General features: G+C 46.9%; 2 protein-coding genes across 2 annotated transcripts in view; both read left to right on the top strand.

Annotated features, from left to right (window-relative positions):
* Positions 1–9,384, top strand: part of DMRT1 (doublesex and mab-3 related transcription factor 1) — a 58,702-nt gene extending 49,318 nt beyond the window's left edge. Inside the window, exon 5 of the mRNA XM_064403688.1 lies at positions 9,227–9,384. Within this exon, the coding sequence (XP_064259758.1) occupies positions 9,227–9,369 (143 nt within the window). The 3' untranslated portion in view covers positions 9,370–9,384. The remainder of the gene's footprint in view (positions 1–9,226) is intronic.
* A 5,114-nt stretch (positions 9,385–14,498) lies between these two features.
* Positions 14,499–24,189, top strand: DMRT3 (doublesex and mab-3 related transcription factor 3). The gene is made up of 2 exons (XM_064403690.1): positions 14,499–15,095; positions 21,792–24,189. Exons 1-2 carry the CDS (start codon positions 14,657–14,659, stop codon positions 22,754–22,756), a joined length of 1,404 nt encoding a protein of 467 aa, XP_064259760.1. The 5' UTR covers positions 14,499–14,656; the 3' UTR covers positions 22,757–24,189.
* The last annotated feature ends 1,222 nt before the right edge of the window (positions 24,190–25,411 follow it).

Here is a 25,411-nt window from a genome sequence, read left to right on the forward strand (position 1 = left end):
CCCTAGTTGTCTCCTGTGTTAGTCCAGGAGACAGATGTAGGCTGTGAGTCTTCCCTTGAAACAGGAAGCAGTTCCTACCTCCATCTGCATCCCCAGTGTCAGCAGTCATCCCACAAAAAAGCCTTTTTCCTGTTCAGTCACCTCAGTGTGGCATTATTTGCTAGTTAGGTGTTGTTTGGGATGTGTGGAAAAGTTTCATCAGCATAGGAGAATATGCAGAACCCAGAGGAGATGGACAGTAATCAGTCTCCACAAAATTAGCATGAAGTCACCTAACTTTGTCTGAGGGAACTCAAGGGTGACAAGAGACAATACCATGTTCTCTTCTTTAGAGCTGGCTGGAAGTTGTTCTGATAGAAACTTCTGCCTTGGAAAAATCTAACCCACTTACTGTTTTTGCTGAAATCAAGTATTTCTGCAAACTTAGAACAGAACAAACAGAGGATTCAGCTAGCTTGCTTTCCTCAGCAGTATCACATAGATGATTAGTCCATTTTGAGCCTGGAGGAGAGACCTCCATGGAGACATTTCTGGGGCCTTTAAGTTAGTTAGAGGGGGCTGATAAGGGCATGACTGGCTTTTTAGTAGATAGGAGAAGGAATGATGATTTTAAACTAAAGGAGGAGTTCAGACTAGATACTGGCAGAAATTTTTTACAATGATGGTGGTAAAATACTGGCACAGGTTGTCCAGAGAGTTCACAAGTGGGATCATTCACAGGAATATTCAAGGTCAGGTTGAATGGACTCTGAGCTACCTAATCTAGTTTGAGATGCCTCTTCTCACTGTAAGGGAGTTGAACTGAATGGCCTAAAGATCCCTTCCAACCAAACCGTTTTATGATTCCTGTCAAAGATTTGGAGTTGTAGGCAGTCCGTTGCTGTTCTTGCCTTACTGTCAAGGGTTGCTGACCATTCATATGGTTGTGTGGCCTCTTGTGACTCTGATTTGTGGAATGGTTTGTTCTCTTTTCATGGGGGAAAAAAACACCCCAAACCAAAGAAACCTCTGTAAACACAATTCATTTCATGGATCTGACTTCAGAAAGTGGTCACAAAATAAATATGTTTATATTTTAATCTTGTTGTTAGAATTTGATTACTGTAGGAGTAAGAATGACAGTCCAAAGAGTCGATTTGAAGTTCTTTTTTTTTTTTCTCAGTGATGCCTGTTTTTTGTCAGTCTTCTGACCAAGGACATATTTTTTGATGGAGAATCAGTCTCCAGTGTTGTGTGTAGGATAGAGAAATAGTATCTGACTTCCAGGAATAGAGAGATTGAAGGTCCCAGCTTTGTCACAGTCTTGTTACATGATGAAGCAAATAACTTCATTCCTCTGAGATTCCTTGCTGTTCCTCAGTTAGTGACAGATGTCCAAATACCCCCTGTACTTCACAGCCACTTTTTAAATCTTCCTTTTCTGGAAATCAGTGCTGCCTCCTATGTTTCTGTGGCTGTTCTCTGATCTTGAATCTGTAAATGGTTTGTTGGTGGCCTGGTTTCTGTTTTTCAGAAATTCCTGTTGGATTCTGATGCAGAGTACAGCAGTGCAAACCACTGGGTTCTCTGGTGGGCTGTGAATATCTGAGGGAAGTAAGGATCTCTAGAAGTAGTTCTGCTGGTCAAGAGTTACAGCCTGAAGGAGAAGCATGTGTATCTCTGCAGTACTGGCAATACAACACCTATTCTTCATTACAATTCCCGGTGTTGCTGTGCAATTGTGTGCCCAGGACAACACAGAGGATGAAATAAAGGACTGGAGAAGAAGGGAGGGAAAAGGGAGATATTTTTTCTATTAAATCATGACGCCTTTCTTAGTAGTTTTACTACCATGTTGAAAGTAGGTCAAGTCTGTGACTGTCAGCTCTTTTGTGGCTGAGGTTTTACGTGTAGGTCAGGCTTTATGTGTAATCGTACAGAATGTTTTCACTTACAGGTGACTCAAAAACAATTTACAGAAATGCCTGGTTTACCTTGTTACCCAACAGTGGGAGATGCCTGCTTTATGTTGAGATGCTGGAGAACATTTCGCTTCATGTCTTCCAGCACAAAATCTTTCTGAAATTATTAAAATAATGCTTTCTTTTGGAGAGGACTAGCCATTAGGGTTCCTGGCAGTGGAATATAAACTGGGGAGGTTTCTGTGGAGGTGTACCTAGCTGGGACCTGACTCGGTAGAGTGAGCACTTGGGATGAGTACATCCACAAGAGGCAAGTAGCCATTCATGTCTGCCAAACAAAGAGAGCTTTTATCAGCTGAATTCTGTGTGCCACCTTTCAGTCATTCAAAGCAAGGGTATGCACCCAGCACACCTGAAGTTTTCCTGAGATTGTTCATCCTGTGCCTTTTCTAGCTTGCTGCAGTGGCTTAATGACATCAAGTTAGCCTCAGAATGTGAAGCTGGTGATAAGAGAGAGCGTTGGTCCATCAGTACTGCTCTGCTCCAGTTTGTGCATGCAAGCATGAAGAGCAGTTGCTTTATAGAAGATTGGTATAGTTTCAAGCTATGTTTTGGAGTCTGAGTAAAAAGCCTAAGCTTCCCAAGTACCATTTTAGCAACTTGTTTGTCTAGCTGGTAGTGGGTGACAAGTGGAAAGCTTTATTTGATTGTTTCACATATTACTGTAAGAGAATTTGAAACCTAAGGTGAGGGAGTCAGCAGGAGAATATTTTCTCTGGCTTCTGGTTTCTAATTACATCAGTTATAGTCCTACCTTCTTAGTTGCTAAAACTGCAAGCATGAACTGGAAAAGAATTGCAGTAATCCATGGTAAAGCATACTGAATAAAGATCTCTATTTAGATCTTTACCTTTTGTTCTGGGTTCCTAATGCCAGAAATTAATGCTTTTTGAAAATACTCAATAAATGTGACCTAGTGTAGGCATCCAGGATAATCCTAATTGCCTTAAATGTTAGTGACAAGAGTGGGTGTTTAAGAAGGGGAGAAGGGCAGTGCAGTGAAATACTACACCTGTGTTAAGAGACACAAATGAGTGTGCATTTGTTTCAAGATCCTTAGGCTTGTTTTTATTTTTGCATCAAAAAGCAGCTCTCTTTGTTGCTCCTGTAACTTGTTTTCAGCAGAAAAAAATCTACAGACATATATTTCTAGAATGGGACAAGTTCCCATTGTGTTAATAGTTTGCAAAGCAGAAAAGGATCATCACTCCTGTGTTCTTGCAAGTCAGTTCGTACTGTGGTCAGCACAGATTAATCCATTACAGATTGATCACAGGAACAGTCACAAAGACATTTCAGCTGATCAAAGTAATATGTGGAGTTTATTTTTAAGGCAGACCCATAGCTGAGTTTTCTTTTTTCTCTTGTAAACTGCTTAGTATCAGCCTCCTCATCTTACACATTGGTGCGCATCATACTGCTGCGAAGAAGTCTGCACTCGCACTATGTTGTGGCAACCACCTGCAGCAAGCAGAAGCCCTTGGCTTCAAGTGGGCTTCCAGGATTTATCCCTGTGGAAGCTGTCCCCTGGTAGGCCCAAAGGACAGATGGGAAGGACAGTCGATACAGAAATGCATAGTGCATTTATACACTTGTGGATGTTGGCAGGAATTTTCAGTAAGAGCCATTTCATCCTTGCAGTCGTCCTGAGCAAGAGAGATGTAATGAGATGTAATGTACTTTTTTAACTAAAGTAAAATACTTCCAATGTAATGTTGGAGGTTTTTTTACTTTAGTTCATACAGAGTAGAAGCAAAAGAGATAAAATATATTTGGGATTCACCAAGTGCAAATGTCCTTCAGGAACATGCATTGCTGAGGCTTTACAAAATTGGAATCATTGTGTTCAGAAAATTTTCAAAAGAAAGTTTTGAAAACATAGCTGATTGAAGTTTGTCTCTTCTTGAAGCTTCTCTGTGGCCTAATAGGAACCCCTGGACCTATAGGCTCTTGACTGTTGGTGTCTTAGATCTGCACAGGGCCAAATACCAGAATATGAGACTGAACACATTGCATGGCTGGCTTATGTTTTTTCACCACTTTTTTCACCCTGGCGTAAGTCAGTAGTCCTCCATCTTTTTAAATGGAGCATTCACACAGGAATGGATCACATGAGCGGTATCACAGAGGTAGGTTTTCTTTTTGACCATTTGGTAGTTAACTCTGCTTAAGGAGTTGAGTCCTTGTTCAAGAACATAGGGTTAAGTACTCCCAAAGGTGAGTGCCTCTCACTGTTAGGAGAATTTACTTGACCTTCCTGCATGTGTTTACTTGGAGGCTGCATCTTGCCCATCTTATCATCTACAGCGACATGAGGACAGACCTTGACACTCTTGCTGCCATTCTAATGTTTTCTTCATAACAGGAAAAATATCCTTTCTCCCATTGTCTTTTTTTTTTTTTATGTCTTCTCAGTTGCTGAGACAGCAGCTGAGGATTCTGATAGTGCTCTAAATTCCTAATGTCTGATTTTGCAGCGCTGACTGTTTTGGAGGTTTGGTTGATTTGGGGCTTTTGACTTAATGCTTTGTCAGGCAGTGACCTTAGTGTTACCTTAGTTGCTGTAGCCTGGCAGGCTGATTCTGGGAGGTAGAGTCGGCCCTTTTGGCAACAGTCTGAGCAGGAGAGTAACAGGGTACCTGTGACTTGGGTGGAAACGGGACTGTTTTCAAACTGAATTTGACCTGTGGTTATTTCCAAGCCACCAAGTCAGCCAGCATGGCCAGGCACCCTTTATGTCTTCTAGTGGTTTGAATTGGGATCCTGAGGAGAACGCCAGTGCCATTTTCTCTTATTCTGCCCTTTGTTTGTGCAGGTATCTATCATGACTTGCTTTTTGGCTTGACTGCCAGTGGTTTCCCAGACCAGTCTGGTTTTCAGGAGCCTTTATGTGGGATCTCTGTAGTGAAAGTTGCTGCTTGGAACAGCAGTAGTATTTGCAGAAGGAAAGTGTTTTGGAGGAGAAGGTACTACGAAGAGCAGTTTCTGTCCACCCTCATGCCAAAAACTTAGGCATGCTTTAGTGATGTTCCCATGCCATCAAACTGCCAATGGCATCTGACTAGATGCTGCATGTGTGGCTGTGTTGACACTGCACAACTGTGCACACCAGGAAGAAATGAATGACCCTTAGCAGTGTGTGGGCCTGACATGCTTACTCACTTTCCCTAAGAAAGGTGAGAGTTTTAAAAAATTAATTGTACCACTCAGTTTTAAATCCTTACAAATTAATCCTTATTTAGAGTTTGATCGTTTTTTAAATGTGTACTCAAGAAAATATATACTTTGCAAGCATGAATGTCCTTCTGATTTCTTGCATCACTGGAAGTGTATTAGTCTTTTCAGTCCACTAAATTTTGGGGATCACTCAAGTTAAAAGTCAATGCACTTACCAGTGTCAGAAGACATAAGGTTTTGTGTCTGTGGTTGGGATCTTTCTCACTACTTTTCCTGTGTGATATTAGCTGATTTTTTTTCAGATTCATGTGGCTCAAAAGTATTCAGGTGCTCTCCCAAGAGTAAAAGTTAATTAGATTAAGAATTGTCTTTAAAAACTGTCATTGTCCCAATTCTGGTACTGTTATTTACACAGATAAGGGCTGTGTAACAACTGTGGGAGGATCAGCCACAAGCCTCAAACAGATGAAACTCATATACTTAAGTCAAAAAGAACATGGGTTTTGTTTCTTTGAACTTGGAATTTCTACATTTTATTGCTGTATGATTAAAACACTGGAACAAAATGGCTTATTTCCTTTTTGCTGCCTTTTTATAGCTACAAGTCCCAATCTGAGTATCTTGTACTTTCTATCAGCATTGCACCTTGCTTGACTTTAGTGACTGTTGACTGCAGTGGAGGTCTGTTCAATAAAGCAGTCCAGGTCTGGATACAGAAGTAGCAGTCTTACCTGCTCAAGATAAATCTTGGTAGTGACAGATTGTTTTTAAAACCTTTGTGGCTCTTATTACATACACTTACATGTATTCAGAGAGCAGGGTATATAGCCCAAATTGCCTAATAAGCAAAACTTTTATTAATTTGGAAGTCAGTGGAAAAACTGGTGAAGCTTCATTTGTCCAGGAGACTTAGGAGCCACCAGTTTAGATGCTAAGAATCAGATTTGGTTGTCTGTCTACCAAAGAAAGTTGTCCTCTGTGTCATTCCACAGGTCTGTACCAAACTAACATGGAGCTGCTCAAAAAGTAGACAACAAAAACAAAAGCGGCAGTTTTGCTGTGCTAGGGTTTTAACATCTGTACTGTAGCATGTTGAATCTGTTGGATTCTTTGTGTTTGGAAAATAAGTTTTAAAAAACCAAACAAAACCACTTTCTGAAACTTTGTTGCAGGGATTTATAGATCTCAGTATTTAAAAGTGGGCCTTTACATTACTTCAGGCATATGCATGCTTAGAAGCATTAACAAATCCTTTAGGATAAATAAACCTCTTGCCCATTGGGTACTTGGGATTAAACAAAAAGTTATCCCCTTTTAACCGCAGTCACTTCCCTCATACTTTTGTCCTGGAGTCCAAGAACACAAAACCCTTACAGTATGTCCTAATCCTTCACACACCTTGGGCTTTGCTAAATCAGGGCAGAATGAGGTTCTGAGAGTTGGAGAGCTGAGCCCTTGAGCCAGCAGCCCTGTTGAGGTGATACCAGTTGCAGTAGTACATAATGCAAAGGCACCTTATGGAGGAGGAGATGATTCCTGGTGCTAGACCTGGCCATATCCTACCAAAGCTGCAGTTGTTGGCAGGCACAACCTAAAGCTGTGAATTACCATTGAGGAGCTAGTCTGTAGAACACATCAGGACAGGTGATAATTCTGCATTTTCTGTTAGTGATTTCCCCTTAGATATTGGCATGTGGACCTACAGAGCATCTCTGCTCTGTTACTACATAATAGTCAAAGGATTAACCACTCCAACAAGATACTCACCTGAAATAGTGCACAATGTGTGTTTCAGATCATGGGAGTGTGGTGCAGACTGGGCCATACAGTGACTATGTTTGTGCTGCTTCCCTTGCAGAGGAACAGAAATGTTTCTCTGTTCTGCTTGTTTCCTGTAATCTGCGTGTTTACACTTGGTTCAAGTCCTCTAGGAGCTCTTAGGCCATGATGAAATGACTTAATAGAGGAAGTGAAGGGGAAAGAGAAGTGGTATCCTCATCCAGACACTGAGGAGATGGGGCTTATCCTTAGACTCTGATACCAGCCCGGCTTAAACACTAAAAAGGATGATATAATTGTGTAACGCACCATTAGGAATCTCCTGGTGGTCTCCTTATGGCAGAAGAGAGTTTCGCTCTTGGAAACCATAAGGATCGCTCTTGGAAACCATGAGGATCATTTCTGATTCTGCAACACTTACTTTCAGGGTTGGTGGGCTAGAAAAGGTAGAAATCTAAACAGTTGCTCCCAACTGCAGGTTATGTAGGTGCAGTTCCAGCCTGTTCCAAGTGCAAATCAGTGCAATCAGTACACTGGTTATTTCAGTCCTGGAAGTGTTGGAGACCTGTTTGGCAGTTCTGTCCATTTGACCATACAGCAAAGGAATACATGATACTGCAGACCAGATTCCTCTTTCTGTGTTATTAAACAATTAGCATTTGCAGAATATATAAAAACTGTTGGAAGTTGCCTTGACTACCTTGTCACTCTCTCATGTCTAAGCACTGTGTTCTTTTCTTTGTATTTTATCTGGGAAAAAATGTAATACAGGGTTAATATCCCATTCCCTAGAGTTAAAAAATTTATGTCAGCTCTAAAAAACAATAATAGGGTCTGCTTTGGCAGAGTGATGTTAGAGCCTTAGTCATCCTTTATATGCATCAAAGGAGACACTTGCATTAAATCAAGGCGTCAGGTTCTCCAATATCAAAAATGGTCAAAACTCCCTGAAAGGAATGGAAATGGCTATTTGGTCTGCTCGTGGGTTAAGTAGGTGAAAATGGTATGTGTGTGATGTCAATTTCATAATGTCTTTTCAATCTCTTGGTCAGTGTTGCGTTTAAAAACAGGACAAATTTGGCAACTGAGCTGCAAATGGAAGTTTCTGCAGAAACACAGGATTCTAGAGAAATGGAATGTTTTTTTATGTTTTTTAATGGGTTTTTTTTTGGGGTGTATTTCTAATTTTCTCATGGAAAAAGTGGGCTCTTTCTGCACCCACATGGTGCAGTTTACTTTCCTTGAATCCTGTTGAGTTTGACTGGCTATAAAGTCAAGCCTGACTTCATCTTTTTCATTGAACTTCAGGACTACTAGAAGTCCCCACTGTGAAAGCACCCAGGTCTCAAGTGTGGATGAGCAGCTCGCTTAGGCACAGCAGTGTGATTTCAGGACAGAGTTTAAGCCTCAACTCCATATTCCTTGTTTTTGTGCAGTTGTACTAGATTCATCATGGCTTCTAAGAAACCAGCAATGGCTATAAACAATATTCTCTTTTAAAAGACCGCAGGCTGGTAATACTTTCCACTGAACAGTAAAATCCAGAACATAGTGTTGATGATAAAGGTGTCAGGGGCTCATGGAGCTCCTGCTGTGATTTAGTTTCCCTCCAACTGCCTCAGCTACCGATGCATTTTGCTAATTACATCATAGATTTTCCTATTGATGAACAGAATCTGAATTAACACGGGAAGCACTAATGTTACCCTTTCACTATTATTGTTGTACAAGAAGCCGTGGCAGATGCTGGCAGTTAGCTACACAAACATTAGTATTAACGATTGGCCATTTGGAATTGGTGACAAACTGCCGGCTGCTGGAATCTTGAGCCTGAAACCAATCAGGAAGTTAATGAGGAGAGAAATTACCAGTGCAGCTTCCCCTTAATTATATTCATGGTAGGCAGGAAGGGAGTGTTGGGGGTGGATCTCAACTCGTATAAGGTTAGGAAGGTCAGAGACCCTTTTACTTGGTTTTTGTATCTACTGCAAATTGCAATGTTGCAACCGTTCCTAGCACCGCATTAGTTTTAAATTTCATAATATTTGGCCTCAGCCTTGGGCAGGGTCTGTAGGCAAGTAGCTTCCTTGTGGGTGGAGGGATATGGCCCCCAGACCTGAAGTTGTTTTCTTCCCATTGTTCCTGCCGCCGTTCACCTTGGCGGGAGGAGGGAGACCAGCACCCCGGCGTGCACGAGGGAACAGCTCGCCTCTCTTCCCGGAGAGGGGAGATCTGTGTGAGTCTCCTCTGGTCGGGGCCAGGGGTGTCTCAGGCACTGTGGTTTTTTTCTCTCTTCCCCTCACTCGCAGTGTTTTCGCCGCCCAGCAGCCAGGATTCCGGCCTGGGCTGCCTGTCGAGCAGCAGCGAGAGCACCAAGGGGGACCTGGAGTGCGAGCCCCCGGCGGAGCCCGGCAACTTCGCGATGAGCCCGGTGCAGGAGAGCGGCGAGTAGCCGCGGCGCGGCGGCCCTGGCCCGGGCGGGGCGGTACAGCAGCAGCGTTCTGGTTTGCTTGTTCTCTTCGGGGGTTGCGGGGGACGGGCGGGGGGTGTTTGGTTTCTTCTTCCCAGGTGCGGGGCGGGACGCCAGCTTCCCCGGGGGCCGCCGTGGGGCCTCGCCGCCGCCGCCAGGCCGGCTGACGCATCGTGCTGCCGAGAAGCCAGCGCGGTGCCTCCGCCACCTGGCTCGGGCCGGGGCCGCCGTCGGGCAGAGGCGGGGAGAGCGTCGCCGAAATGCGGGCAGGGGCTCCGGGCAGCGGGAGCCAAGATAACAGGGAGTCCTGTGCCGGCCCCTCCCCGTGCAGGGACCCATAACTCATCGGTGGGAAACATCATCCTATTATGTCTTCCTGACGGTTCCTTACAGGCTAACGCTGCTGCTTGGTCTGGGAGTTTTCTTCTCATGTCGCCAAATTAACATATTTTGCATATTACAGTTGAGTGCCTTGCCTTAGATTGCAGTCTAAACTGCAAGTAAGTAAGTCCCTTAAGAGTTGCCATGAGTTTTGACGTTTGTTATTTTGTTAAAAATGGGCTATGGTGTTCTTTTCTCCTGTTACCAAAGCCAATCTGAAATGAAACTAGTCTAGAAAAATTCATTGTTCTCTGTAGTTGCAGCTGTACCTGAAATAAAAATGTTATTGATGACTGAATTTTCTTGTGTGTATATTTGTTGAGCTGTATTAAAACAGAAAAAAAAAGAAATTACTTGTATTTTCTTCGCTCTCTGCTTTGAAAACATCTATTTGATTTCACCCCCATCTGTTGTAATCAATAACCTGACCATCTTGTTTTTTATTAAATGCACTTACTCTTAATTTCATCCACCAGTGGTTTTAGAGAGAATAATGTGGAGTTACCTATATAGGTTTGACATTATAAATCACTTCTTGAGGCTGAATCGTATAGCGGTATCGATTGATCCTGATATATCACAGAAATTTACTGTCACTTCTGTTTTCAATTAAAGATACAATCAGTCAGATAATGACTTAATTGGATTTTACAGAAGATTGAGTTTTATTGCCCAGTGCTTTACGAGTTTAGTTAAGGAAGATCATTTTATCACACTTGTCAGCCTGCTCCCGCGGCTCCGTGCCCTTCTGCCGCTGCCACCACCGTGTCGGCGGCGCGGCTCCCCGGAGGGCGCGGCAGGCGGGACCCGGACGGAGGCAGGTGCTCGCTTCCACCCCTGCCCTGTCAGTCCTCAGGCCTTGCTGAAATACAGCTTCTTAATTCCTGGAGTAGGTTTCACGGCTCCCCTCCGCTCTCCCCTTCCCGTCCCCGAGCGCAAAGCATCCCGAGGGGTGCAGCGCCAGCCCCGGGCTGTGCTTCCTGCCGCGGTCAGGGTCCGTGTGCTCCCGAGCTCGGCAAACCCTCCGGGAGGTGCCCCGGGAGGGGCATGCCCCTCGGTGAAACCTGTGCCGCTGGCGGCCTGGGCCTGGTTCTGGTTGCCCGGCTGAGCGGGCAGCAGCCCTGGGGACAAACGTGCCCACTGTGGCACACGGGGATTGGGGGGAAAAGCCTGCTTTTAGGTAGACCAGTGTGGGACCTGGTTGGTGACAAGGGCGTTGAGAGTAACTTATGGGGGGCACAAACAGCATCCTTAAGAAGACGGGTAATGCTGCCTGGAGCACCTGGAGAGTAATTCACGTTCATCACGGAGGGAACTTCGGTGGAAAAGATCGCCGATGAAGGACGGCTGAGAAGCTCACGCCCCACCCCACCAAGAGTGGGAAGATGCAGGGTGATGTCCCGGGAAAGCCTGGGCCCCCTCCCGTGGGAAGGCGGTGGCTGTAGCTGGGAGCGCCGGCCCGGCTGGATGCTCGGCTGCCCTGTGGATGCTGGATGCGCGGCCGCGCGGGGAGCTGGCACTTCTCCCTGGCCTGTCCATGGGTGCTCTCCATTTGCACGGCCCGGGACGCTCCTCCTTTTGATCTCTGGGACGCCTCCGAGCAGAACTAAAGGGGCTGTTGCATGGAGCACGGAGACTTTTCACGGGCTTTTTGGAGTTTGGGGCAGTTTGGGGTTTGGTTGGGTTTTGTTCGGTTTGTCTGTGTCTGTGGTTGGTTTCTCTGTTGCTACTGTTTTGTTTCTGTTCCCTTTTTTGGTTGGGGGTTTTGTGGTTGGGGGTGTTGTTTTGTTTGTTCGTTTGTTGTTACTATTTTGTTTTTCCACCGCACCGCAAGTCACCCTCTTCCCAAGTATCTCTAGCTGGTTGGTAAGCAGTGACCTTTATTAATGCTACTCCTCTCAAAAACCGCGTTCCTCGCCCCTCGCCAGGCAGCTTTGCTAATTTGCCTGACCCTGTGCGGAATTCACGTTTTCCTCGAAGTCATCCATGAAAGTTTCGCCCCGCTCTAGCGTGACGCCCCACCACGCAGCCCAGCAGAGCTGGCATTTTGCTCCTCTACCTCCTTACTGTGTGCCCTCACAGACGGTCAGAGACACCGAGAGTCACTCTCCGAGCGGGCAATCATGCCTAATTTATTCCTGCCTTTTCCTTGTAACGCCGGTAATGCCCTAAAGCAGTTCGGGCGAGGCGAACTAATCCTGCCGTTCGCACTCGTTCAAGTGGTCACCAGCATCCCGCGAACGCCCTCTCCCGAAAAGCTTATTTTGTAGCAGTGCGAGCACTACCGAACACTCCCTCCTCCGACCCCCTCCTCCGCCCCTAGGACGCGGGGCCGGCGGGGCACCCCGGCGCAGCAGACCCTGCGGCCGCCTCTGTCCGCCCGGCAGAGATGCGGCTCACGGCGGCTTCCAGCAGCTACTGGGCGGTAGCGCCGAGTCCTCCGCATGGCTCTACATCGAAAAGTCGCGAAATGCCAGCGGATTCGGGCCGGTTTCCAGCTCGTCTCCCGCCCGGCCCGGTCGGCAGGGGTTCTTTGGCCCTTTGGCTGAGCCGGTCTTTTCCGCTAAATGTTATTTGGAGCATATGTTTCGCACATTCATTCTCTTTCGGTCTATTATTCTGGGCGCTAACTGCTAACACCTCATTGTCACCTTGAAATTTCCTCTGCTGTTTTGCAATTAAAAGCTTAATAGCCCTGGAAACGGAGTTCATGTGGCGCAGTTTACCATCGCCACTTCGTCTGAAAAGCTTTCTGCTGGGATCCCATTATGTGCTTGAATAAACCTTTTCGGCGAGCAGAAATGGGAACCGGGGTTGTCAGGTGTTGGGTTACAATGGACTTTCAGACAGGGGACGTTTTGCTAACATAAATACGAATCTGGCCCTGTGGGTAGATGTTGTCAAATACTAGGACATGGAAACCATTCCCATCAAATATGAGAAAAGGATTACAGTATTATATCAAACCGGCATTTCAGCCTAAGCGCCCGATGTGCAGCCAGGCGAGAGAGGGGCCCCCGGTCCTCCGCCAGCCTACCGCCGCACCTCGGCTCGGGATCTGGCAGCCGCCCGGCCGGCTGCGGTGGCGGAGGCGCCCCGCAGGACCCTCTGCAGCTAGTGGGGAAGTAGGGTTTTCCACCACGATCACCACCGCCTCAGGCAGCTGCACCCCGTTTCTTCGTTTAGAGGGATTTCCAAGAGTGGGTGCGCATCATTTTGCGTAATTCTGTGATAGTTGAATGGGTGGTCCTCTTCTGTCTTTTTCTCCCCTCGACTGGGACTCCCGAGTGCGCAAGAGGCCCCGCGGGGGAGGTCAGTTGCGAGCTGCAGGGTTCAGTGCGTGCAAAAAAATTATGTTCTACTGACAGAAAATGCACTGCTCCCCGTATCTGATCCGATTCACCTCCTTGGCTCGGTGCGATTTACAGGTGGAGCGCTCATCCTCCTCACACCCTGCGCCCAGCCCGGGGGAGAAAGATCACGCTGAATCACTCTTCCTCTAGAAGCAGAAAAGTAACGAGGAAAGAGCCTAGTAATGAAATACCACGCAAATACCTTCGTAGGTACCACTGTGCCTTTTATTGTCTCCGGCGAGATACTCCCCGAGTTTTAAATCTGATTTCCTAATTACGTAGCCTCGCTAAAATCTTTATTTCGTGTAGCGGTTATGGTGGAAAGATGCCTGGGAAGAGCAGGGAAGGTCTTGAGGCAACGAAATGGGTTCGGCTCCAAGCAGCAGCCCGTGCCCGCCCGCGGACGCTACGCCGCGGGCAGATGAACGCTTGCGGTAAATTTGTTCCCTCCAGCCAAAATGCATATAACTTTTTGGTATTTTTTTCCCACCAATATATTACATTTGGATTCAAGGTTCTCGCTGCCGCACGGGAAATACCCGCGCTTCAGCGAGAAACCCCTCGGCGTAGGGAAATGCAGAACACAAGTCCGCCGCATCAGACATTATCATTTAGGTTTCAAGCAACCTGACTTGCCGTGAATTTCACGTTCCTTTCTACAGCCACCGTTTGCGTTTGGGTAGCTGTCTTGCCGCGGGGTGCAGGAGAGGCAGCGGACCCCACGGGGCAGGTGCCTGCCGCGCCTCTCCCGCTCTGCGGCGCGATCCCGGGGGGACGCGGCCGCAGACCGATTCCGCCCAGTTGTTGTGGGCAGCTCCTGGTTCCGGACAGCTCCTGCTCTCAGCATCTCTTTGCAGCGGCAAAACTTTGGCAAAACTTTGATCTCGACCCCCCGCCACTGGCTGGCGACGCCGTGCCACAGGCGGTGGCAGCCATGCCCCGTGCCGCCGAAGCAGCGGGGCTTTCGAGGCGGGGCCGACGCGGAGAAACCTCCTAGACCCTGCTCGTCTCTCAGCCCCGGGTGCTTTCAGGGCGTGAGGGGCAGGGCGTGGGTTGCAACGTCCGAGGTCCCGGTCCGCTCAGGGACGAACCCCTTCGGCACGGCACGGCACGGCACGGCACGGCACGGCACGGCACGGCACGGCACGGCACGGCACGGGCATCGCCGCCCCGACGGCGGGGCAGAGGCCCCCCCGCCACCGCTTCCCTCCCTCCCTCTCTCCCTCCCTCTCTTCCTCTATCTTTCCATTCCCCTGTCGGCGCCGGGGAAGGAGGGTGGCGGTGGGGGCGGGCGGGGGGCGGGGGCTGTCGGAGGGGCTCTGGGCTCGGCGGGGCGGCGCGGGCAGCGGCACTGTCGCTCCGGCCGGCGGCAGCGCTCTGCCCGCCGGTGCCACCGCGGCGGGCGGTGCCTCTCCGCGCCGGCCTGGGGTGCCCCCCGCAGAGCCGCCCGCCTCCTCTCCTCCATCGCCCCGGCCTCCGCCCGCCCTCGCTGAGGCCTTCTCCACCCCGGAGCCGGCCGGGCTCCTCCCGCGGGCATGAACGGCTATGGCTCCCCGTACCTCTACATGGGCGGCCCGGTGTCGCAGCCGCCGCGGGCTCCGCTGCAGCGGACGCCGAAGTGCGCCCGGTGCCGCAACCACGGCGTGCTGTCCTGGCTGAAGGGCCACAAGCGCTATTGCCGCTTCAAGGACTGCACCTGCGAGAAGTGCATCCTCATCATCGAGCGGCAGCGGGTGATGGCCGCGCAGGTGGCACTCCGCCGGCAGCAGGCCAACGAAAGCCTGGAGAGCCTCCTCCCGGACTCCCTGCGCTCCCTCCCCGGGCCGCCCGGCAGCACCGAGCCCCCCACGCCGCCGCCGGGGCCGTCGCCCTGCGCCGCGCCGCCGCGGAGCGCCGCCGAGCTGGCCGCCGCCGCCGCCCTTCGCTGGGCCGCCGAGCCGCCCCCCGCGCTCCCGGGGCCGCTCCCCAAGGCAGGTGAGGCCGGGCCGGGCACCGCGGTACCGGGGCGGGAGGGAAGGGATCCGGCCTGCGGGTTTTGGGGGATGGGGCCGGAACGAGTAAAGGCGAAGGCTTTCCCTTTCACCCGACGGGCTCCGTGGGAAGGGAATGGAGAGGAATTCCGTCGGGTACACTTTATCGCTCTTAAAAAGCATGGAGCCGCAAAGTGACCGGCCCGCTCCCCAGCCAGAATCGCGTCCACCGAGACAAGTAGAGACAACTAGAGGGCTGCCAATGGGCTAGCCCCCGACGTGCCGCTTCTGGGCCCGTTCCTCAGGTCTGCGGAGAGCGGGCCGCATCCCGCGTGGATCACAGCAGCATGTCTTTCTGCTTCTCCCGGTCCCGCTCCCGGAGTCGCTGTCCCGCTCCCCGCACCCCGGGCACCGGGCTGCAGGACCTCGTGCGGGACAGGACCTGCAAGAAGGCTTCTGCGAAGCTGTGACGAGCGGGGGAAGCGCAGTGGTGGCGGGGGCTGAGCGGGGCAGTCCTCCTGCACAGGCGTCCGGGGCGGCTTGTGAGAGGTCGGGGGTGCCGAAACTACCGCCTGCAATGGGCCCCTGGTGAGCGCGACCTGTCGGTAGCACACATTTCTGGAGGCAAAACTGACGCTCCGGAGCCGCAGTCGCGTTCCGTGCGTTGTCTGAGCGGGAGCTGTCTCTCACGACAGGGATGCTCGGCAGGCAGGCTGCTGCCCCGGGACGAGGGCGGCGAGCCCCGTGCTGCCGCCGCGCCGGGCCGTGTGCGCTGTGGAGCCAGTCCGGCCACGGAGGCGTCCACCAGGGCTCCAGCATAGGTCCCTGCTCCTCCAGCACCGGAGCGGACACGCAGCGGGCCCGAGGCGGCGGCACGGCTGAGTCCGACACTCTGGCGAGGATGCCGGTGGTTTGGGACCCGCTTCCCATTTTCCGGCCCTTAGTACCACCTGCCTGCCCTCCGGCAGCCCCCTCCCCCACATCTCGGCGCAGTTCCGCCGGCCTCCCCCCAGGGCCGGGCATGGGGGTCTTTCCCCAAATTTCCCACTGGTGGTAGCCTCCCGCCGGCGCGGACGCTCTCCGCTCTCCTCCCGGTGTGCAGGTAGCGGGGGATAAGGCCGAGGAGGTGGGGAGAGAAGAGGAAAAACCCGCCTTGCTTCTTCGAGAAAATGAAAGCTCCCATCCGCCAGCACGATATAAATCTGCCAGATAGGAACGATATTAACTTGCGCGCTCAACTTTCCTTCACCCTGATGTATGAACTTCCCGGTTTAAAAGATTACAGTAATCACGGGAGGAGAGTGTAAATCGAATCTGATAGCAATAACTTTTGGGGAAGGTCAGGCTCAAGTGAAATGTTACCAAGCAACAGGCATTTTGTTTGCAAAATACAATCGAAGTGTATTGATGAGAAATTCTTCCTTGCCAGCTAGTCAGCACTTTCTGATAATAGCTTTACGGAGCAAAAAAAACCCAAATAAACAAACAACAAACCACAACGTAGATCTCCATAAATCAAGCCCTCGGCGCTGTGCTTGCCCCTGTCCCCTCCCGTGAGGCCGGGCTGGGGGGACCGAGGTACCCCAGGACCACCGGGGAGCCTTTCTGATCCCACAGACATCACCCAGTCAGTGGTCCCCAGTCCCTGATTGTCACAGACGGCTTTCCCCCTCACTTTTTATGAACAAGAGAATGCATGAGAGCAAGGTGGAAAATGGGCTCCTTAGAGATTCCTGCTGTCACCTTCCACCAGACACTGTTTGACCACACAACTTGCTTATTTCCAATTATCCTGTGTGCTCTGAGTAGCAGGGTTTTCTCTTTCCTCTCTTTCCATTAACTGCATTAAAATTGCCATAAAAACAGAGGATAAACCTCCTGTCCACCCACTTTCTAAAACACACATGCACTCCTTCCTCTCCGAGGACGTTACTCTCGTGAAAAGTTTTTCGTTGTCGAAGGGATATTTCCCAATATATGGTAAAATCAGATCCGTTTGCTTTTATTCCCGCTACAATCGGCCATTTCGGTAGGACAATTGCGAAGCTCTGAAACTACCCTTGCTGCATCTGCCTCTGCTAACCTGGATTGATTCCTCCTCCTGATACCGTGCTCAGGAACTTCCCTTGCCCACGGGAAGGGAATATTTGTTATATTTGTCTTAGTATTAGTTATCAAGACTTGTTAACAATATAATGCTATATTTGTCATCTGATATTTCAGAGACAGTTTCTTAATGCAGTGCAGCTGTCCCCGTATTAATTTGAGAGCAGTGATTAGTCTCCTACAGAGTATTTAGATCTTTGAATATAGGGAAGAAAGTCTGAAGTGAAAGTAATTAAAACCAAAACCTAAACAAAGCCCCAACAACCAAAATCAAGCTAACAAACACCCCACTCTTCCAAACAGACAGCAAAAGTAAAAAAGTCAAACCCAAACAAAAAAAGCCCCCACCAAAAACATAGCCTTAGCTTTATGTGCAGTTATGCTAGTTCTGGTATCAGCCTTTCCTAATAATGCAATTAAGGTAGTAGGTACTTCTGAGATACAAGAAAATCTGTGCTGAGAAAAAAGCTTTCCTAACAATCGAAGAACATGCTGTTTTAATACAGACTCAGCAGCTGGAATATCGGAAAAGCAAATTTGGTTCCAGAATATTAGACAAAGTTTTCCAGACAAGTTACTAACTTGAGAACAGCTTTTCCCTCTCATTTATTTTACTTTTATTTGGCCCCTTTACAACATTTGGCTCATGGTTATTAATGTATAGATGGTCAAGAAGAATTGGAGTAAATATTGGGCTGAATTTGTATTGTATTTTACTGTAAATGCATGTATGGTTCTCCCACTGTTCTGTTTCATGTGTATCTGTATTTGCACTGCATCTCTGATCTGGGTTGGTATCTCTCCCTGCATGCATATTATTAGGTGAATATCCCCATCTTTTATATCAGTGGGAAAATAGTTTCCTTAGTTTTTCCAGGAATTACGAACTGGATACTTCAGTGCAGGCAATTTGAAATAGAAGGTGCTGGGGGGAAAACACCCCCAACACACACACACATACACACATGCAACAAAACAACCCCCACAAAAGACAAAAATCCAACCCCAGAGCCACACAAAGAAACAACCCTCCAAAAAACCAAAACCCCACAAAAAGACAGGAACAAAACAAGCAACCCCCCTCCCCCTAAAAACAAAAAAACCCAAAAAAACCCAAAAAACAAAAACAAAACAAAACAAAAAAACCCCCAAAAATAATCCACAAAAAACCCAAAAACAAACAACAAAAAAAGAGCAAGCCACCAAAACACAGCCACCACCAGAAATACAGCAAAAAAGCTCAGAGCTCACACAGGACAAAATGTAATATCCAAACCCCCAAAATCGTAAAAAATATCTAAGGAGGAGATTTCTTTCTTGAAGCCGAGAATATCCTCATGTACAAGTTACGAATTATGAAAAGAAAAAAAGCTTTGGTGAGGAGCAGTACGTTCTAAATACAGAATTATTTTTGTACCTGAAAATACAAACATTTGTAATTATACATGCATATAATATTCCTAAAATTCAGTGTCCACATAAGGACATTTGCAATGCATCTTCACAATTTTTTGTTTATTTGACAATGGCTATTTTGCGTCTTCACAAATTTTTGTTTATTTGACGATGGCTATTTTGTGCCAATTTTAAACGAACGCAAATCCCGGTCGCGGCGGTTCCCATGAAGGGCTGGGGACAGTCCCCGGAGCTCGCCTGATCCTCCCCGAGCCTTCAGCGTAGCAGGAAAGGGGTGTTTAAAGCAGTTCAAGGACAGCCTACAGACGGGGAAGCCCCGAGGGCCGGGCAGGTGCGACAGGCTCGGCCCCGGCGTGTGACACCGCCCCAGCCCGGGCAGGGAGCTGCCTGACACCGGCACCCAGAAATGCGCCCAAAGAGGGAAAAACACAGCAGCCTCCATGCTCAGTGGTAGCCAGCAGAGGGTAATTCTCTCTGTGTTAATAGCGCCACTTCGATTTAAAATCAACGAAGGCTTGTTTTCTGGGTCTGTCCCTGCGAGTATCGCAGCCTAGTGAGATGTGTCGCTGTGACCTGTGCTGTATGAGGAGACTGCCCCTGCACAACAGCTAAGACCCAGCGTCTTGCGTGGTCTCCTGATGATAAAGAGGCAAAATTCAGTCAGACAAGTTTTCAGAATTTGATGAAAATTTTTTAGGCAAGCCTCATAAGAATATTTTTAAGAGTACAGAAAATGAAGAAAATCTGAAATATCCTGAAAATAACATTTTGTAAGGATCAGGGAATATATTTGAGATAACTTACCTGATCTGAGGGTGTTTGTTTGATTGTTGTTTTTTTTAAATAAACACATATTTTCTCCACAGCCATACTTGCTCTCATCTCATAAAGATACACTCTAAACGTGAGCCTGAGGTAATTCTGAAATATGTTCTCCTTGCTTTCAGTCCATTTGGTGATATTTACCACCACAGTGCAATTTATTTATGTGAAAATTAGGGCAATGATCTTCCTTAAACAGCTTCTCTAACTCTGTCAAGATAGGGACAAGGATGCTCTCAGACTGCCCGCTAAGCCTTGACTGTATAAACAGTCCACTCACCAAGATTTGTAATAAATACATAGTGAAGGGATTAGAAGGGAAAGGTAGTGTGAGTCTCACGTTTTCTCAATAATGGATGAGCTATGCCAATATCTTAGCACCTCCTCAAAAGGATGCAGGTGCCAGTTTGCCATCGGCAAGCGATTCCTGCATTCTGCTTTGGCTGCTAAAGCAAGATTGATGCGCTGAACATATGAGAAAGAGGAAATGTACATAGGCTTCTCACTAATATAAAACATGCAGAGTTACTGCTTCCCTGTTAGCAGATGACAGGCAGCATAACCAGTGTAAAAACCAGTTGCCAAAATGGGTTATCCTGCTGAAGGGAGTGAGATTTTTCTAAGAGCATCTGTATTCCTCAGCTACATACCTATCTTCCACAGCCCAAATTAGCAGCATCCCACATCTCTGTGGGATGGCCCATTGTTTCTGCCAGGTACAGCCATCCTCATGAGGAGAACCTTCCTTTGCTCACATGCTCACACTGTCAGGCTGTGCTCTGCCAGGATCTCTTCTTTATTTATAGCTCCCACTGTGGCGAGCACAGTGGCTTCTCGCTCAGCTCAGGCTTGCTCAGACCCTGACTTCTTTCTGTCTAGCGGATAAATTCCATTAATAGTCTTTTTTTCATGCTGATCTGTTAAATGTTAAACTTAGCCCACTAACTGATGAGCAGATGCTCTGCTTTTTCCTGCTGTGAGAGGAAGGTAGGAGATGGTGAGCAGTGAGGCTCAGGTGCTAAACTCTAACTCAGGTGCACACCTCTAACTCCATCTCTTAACTGGTTCCATCTCAGTTGGGCAGGTGGGATCATCAGCACATTTTAGGAAACTTTGCTTGCTTCTTACAGATACTTTATCTAGTTGGGGTGTTTGTCAGCAGCTTGGAAAACTAAGAAAATAGTTGTATTGGTTTTTGCAGATAGTCCTTCCAATTTGTGCGTTCAAAAGCACTGCCCTGTGTGGTTAAAGTAGACTGTCAGCTGCAGCTTAGACAGTGATCCTCGCTCCATGCATTGGTGCTTCCCAAGAATGTAAACATTCTGCTCAATGAGGAAAGCCAGCAGAACTGCGTTCTTGGGAAGTAACAATGAACAATCTCAAGCAAGTACATTGATCCTCTTTTGCATAAGCAAGCATCCTTCCCTTCTTCTTGCCAACAAGCAGTCTTCTTTCAAAGAGTCCATACTCTGGTCAGGCATTACCAAAGAGTGTTGAGTGTCCATCTGGAGACAGCATGGTCAATGGGCTTGTTTTCAGCTCCATACTCAGCTCTCATTCTTCTTAGTTTAGCATATAGAAAGCAAGATACCTGGAACAATTGCTAAGAGAGGTTGTGAGGAATAATTCCTCATCCTTGGAATTATTTAAAACTCAGCTAAGCAGGGATATGATCAACCTGCTCTTTGTCTAAGGCTGCTCCCACTTTGAAGAGGATGTTGGACCAAATGCCTTCCAGATGTCTTCTCCAAACCAGACTTTTCTAGAATATCTGCTTGGATGGTACAAGGCATCAGACATATTTAAGGGTTTAGAGGAAAAGCTGCAATTCCTTAGAGCTGTAATACATTTATTTGTTTGAAGGCTTTTAAAACCTTCAATCTGTAGTCACAACGGAGTGGTTCCACCAATGCTGTTGTAGCTGCAGGGGAATTTTCATCTCCTAAGTGCCCTCTTCAGCCCACACATAATGAGATGGTGCTAATGAGGTATTATGATCTGAGAGCGCTAAAGTTCCTCTGAGAAATCTTGCAGTTTGATGGTGGGTTGCTGCCTTGTAACCAGTGAGAAAGGATAGATATAGCACTTTTGATGCAGCAGAAAAATGATCACATTCTTTGCTTGCACATGGGAGAATGAGACAGAGTATGTCTAGATCAGGTCACATTATCCTTTTGCAGTTTTATTCTCATGGCATGTTGCAAAGATACCTTAATTTTTGTAGGGTCTCTGAGAAAAAGCACTTTTTCCCCCTTAGAGTCCTGGTCTGTTCATTTTAAGAAGACAGCATCCTCAAATCTCTGTAAAAAGCTTTTGGCCTCAGTTTTCTGTTAACTTCTCTGACTTCTCTTTGCAGACGTGAATGAGGAGCGGTTGGGTGATGCCAGTGGAGCAGACAATGCCGAGACCTACAGTGACAAAGACACAGACCAAAGGAGTTCCCCAGACATGACTAAAGCCAAAAGTTGTTTCAACCCTGAAAGCCCTGAAATTGTTTCAGTGGATGAGGTCGGTTTTGCAGTTCAGAAAAATGCTGGGAGCACAGAGAACCGTCCAGAGAGCCCCAAGTACCACCCAGAGCAGAACCACCTCCTGATAGAAGGTCCTTCTGGGACAGTTTCTTTACCATTCAGTTTGAAAGCAAACAGACCCCCGCTTGAAGTCTTGAAAAAGATTTTCCCTAACCAAAAGCCAGCTGTGCTAGAGTTGATCCTGAAGGGGTGTGGCGGTGACCTGGTGAGTGCTGTAGAGGTTCTCCTATCCAGTCGGTCGTCAGTGGCCAGTGGAGAGAGAACTTCTGCAGAATCGGATGGTCTTGTTTTGCCTTCCAATGGGCATATTTTTGAACACACATTGAGTTCCTATCCTATTTCATCTTCCAAGTGGTCTGTGGGCTCGGCATTTAGGGTTCCCGACACTCTGAGGTTCTCTGCTGATTCCAGTAATGTTGTGCCAAATCCTCTAGCCGTACCTTTGCAGCACCCGTTTCCTCAGCCACCACGCTACCCGCTGATGCTGAGGAACACTTTGGCGCGAAACCAGTCCAGCCCATTCCTGCCCAACGACGTCACCCTGTGGAACACCATGACATTGCAGCAGCAGTACCAGCTGCGGTCCCAGTATGTCAGTCCTTTCTCTGGCAACTCAGCCGCTGTTTTCCGAAGCTCGCCTGTCCTTCCTTCCCGCTCGTCAGAAGATCCTAGGATTTCAATTCCTGATGATGGTTGCCCAATTGTGTCTAAGCAACCAATTTACACAGAAGATGAGTATGAGGACAGGTCTGATTCTTCAGACTCAAGAATACTCAACACATCTTCTTAGACTGACATTTGACATGTGACAGCTAAGCGATACTCACAGTGCAGCTGAACTACTGGCCCCTAAGAGGAGGGACATGTACTCTACAAAACTCTTGCAATTGTATTTAAAAGTTGCTTGGTATTGTACTATAGCAATAAAGACATAACTTATTTAATTTCTTGCACTTCACTGGATAATGCCAAATAGCAATACTCTGGCTTTAGTGCTGAGTGTGTGTTGCAAAGGAAGACTTTATGGCTACCAGTTATGGGACTCTAGAAGACTCATAATGGAAACAGAAGCCCAAGGTCTACTTTGTTCCTTAACTCAGAAAAATGGGGATGTTAAACTAGAATACTTGAATGCTGTTTTATAATTGAGAACTCCTCAGGACATAAGAAATCAAGCAAACATAGTTCAATTGCAAATAGACTAAAACAAGGACGTTATAATCTTATGCCAGTGATCATCCTTGCAGTGAAAGAAAAGGCAGAAGAAAGAAATACACACATGTAACTAACATGAGCTGCTTCTGTGCTGCTTGAGCTTGGACACTTTTCAGAGAAATATTATTAAGAGTTATTCTTTTCCCATGGCTAGGTCAAAATGTGTAATGTCAGTGTAAAACCAATTACAGCTGTGAATTGCATGAAGTGTATTGTGAAATGAACACCAGATTAAGCATTGTCAGGTTAATGTAGCATGCTAAGGACTCTAGAAAAATAAACTAAGATGACAATCTTGGTTTATGTCATTTATACTGGGCAAATAACATTCTGAAGATAGAGAGCCGGGGTTAAAATGTCCAGCTCCAGCAGCTGCAGTCAGGGGAAACCTCTTTTTCCAAGTCTGGGTTTTGCTTCTGTGACTTGTAATTTACAACTGAGATTAGGCAAAAGCTGTCATCAGGGAAGCTGAGGTCTCTTGTATTTGTACTGCAGATATTTCCAAGCTCAGCTGCATAAAGCAGAGCTTGCTACAATCACAGCAGAAAACAAAAGGCTCTCCCAATGCTTCAGAAGTGTCTTTTTTTCCTCTTCTGTAGAAGTAGAAAACCAAAAAAAAAAAACCCAAACGGGAATAGGATGTAATAGTGGGCATTTCTTTAAAATAATTTTTAGCCAAATGGCAGCTCCCCTTTTCCCCTAGAAAAGTAATGGTTGGAACAATTTATTGCATGATTGCATGCACTGATTACACTGCATATCTTATGTGTGTCTGAGTAACATTAGGAATTGCTTCTGATGAGGAATGCCTCTAAGTTTAATGTCCACTTAGAAGTTTGTTAAGCTCTTAGTGTAATTTTTTTCAACTGTTCACAAGTGACTACGTATGCTTAACAATTGACTTTTTACAAAACACACCTCTGAATGCAGATGAAATGTCTCTGTTGTCTTTCAGGTCTGGGGATTAGTCCCACACCTCAAAAGAAAGGTGAGGCCACCCTGAAGTTGGACTCTTTAAAACTGTTATATAAGTGTATCAGGCATGTTATCTGGTGTCATTGTTGATACGAATGCCTGTGTTCTCATTTAGCATTTCATGTTCTGTAAGTCTTGTGCACATGATTTATAAAGGTACTGGATACGCACAAAAAGGAGAATAAAATAATGACTTTATTTTCCTCCGGGGATAAATTAACTGAAAGATACTTTATCTTTCATAATTTTCCAACCTGTTCTGAAAAGCATTTTATTGATTATGCTACAAAGACATAAAAGCAGGGGAAGAGAGGAAAAAAAAAAGAATTCCCTTATGGACATATGGAAATATAGAAATGCAAGCATCCGGAGTTTTCCTAAATGCAGGGTTTCAGTTGTGCAGTGACAGATTTTCCTGCATTCCCATGGCATTTGTAAACAAATTCATCTTAAAGCCACCCCAGAGAGAGAAGTAATATGTAAAATAGATCTTGCAAGCAGAAAGGCAGGTGGCAGTGAAGCACGGTGCTCTGACACATTTCTGAGAAGTTGTCAAGGCTAGATAAGAGCAGACAGGCCCTGGAGCTCCAGTTTTGAGCAGATTTTCTGCCTGCAGAAATGTTAGGCATCCCCTGTACCTTAAATGAAATCTCAGTGGAGGTTTTTTGTTTGTTTTGCTTGTTTGTTTTGCTTGTTTGTTTTGCTACAGATGTTGAATCATCTTCAGCAGAAAGACCAAAGTGTGATACCTGCAAAAGCTCATACCCTCTGTGGTCTGTGGGTTTTCAGAGAATTGAATTTTGGCATCTTAGCATTGGGACACATCATTCAAAGAAAGATGACCCTTGGCTAACATGGAATGAACTATTATCACACTTGTGGTGAAAAATGCAAATTTGACGGTATGATTTTTAAAATTCTATCTCTTCTGACAAGCCGTTTTCTGAAAAAAGAAACAAGTTAAAATAATCTTGTCTCTTGTGTTATAAAATAACTCTTGACTCAATTGACAAACATTTTTTTTTCTTAAATAAAGCAAATATATCTGTGTTCAAAATAAGAAACTCAAATTTTCGTATTGAACACTAATTTTTGTTTGACCACGCAATATTTTAGTTATCAAGAAGATTTTTTTTTTTTTAATATATGTTTGCCTGCAATGATACCTTTGAGAAATTGCCTTGTTCATCCAGCTGTGTTGTCCAGGCTGGCACTGCAGGCAGTGAAATTTTTAAGGATCCCTTGGCATATTGGC

Source organism: Passer domesticus, chromosome Z (assembly GCF_036417665.1).
Source record: "Passer domesticus isolate bPasDom1 chromosome Z, bPasDom1.hap1, whole genome shotgun sequence".
NCBI lineage: Eukaryota > Metazoa > Chordata > Aves > Passeriformes > Passeridae > Passer > Passer domesticus.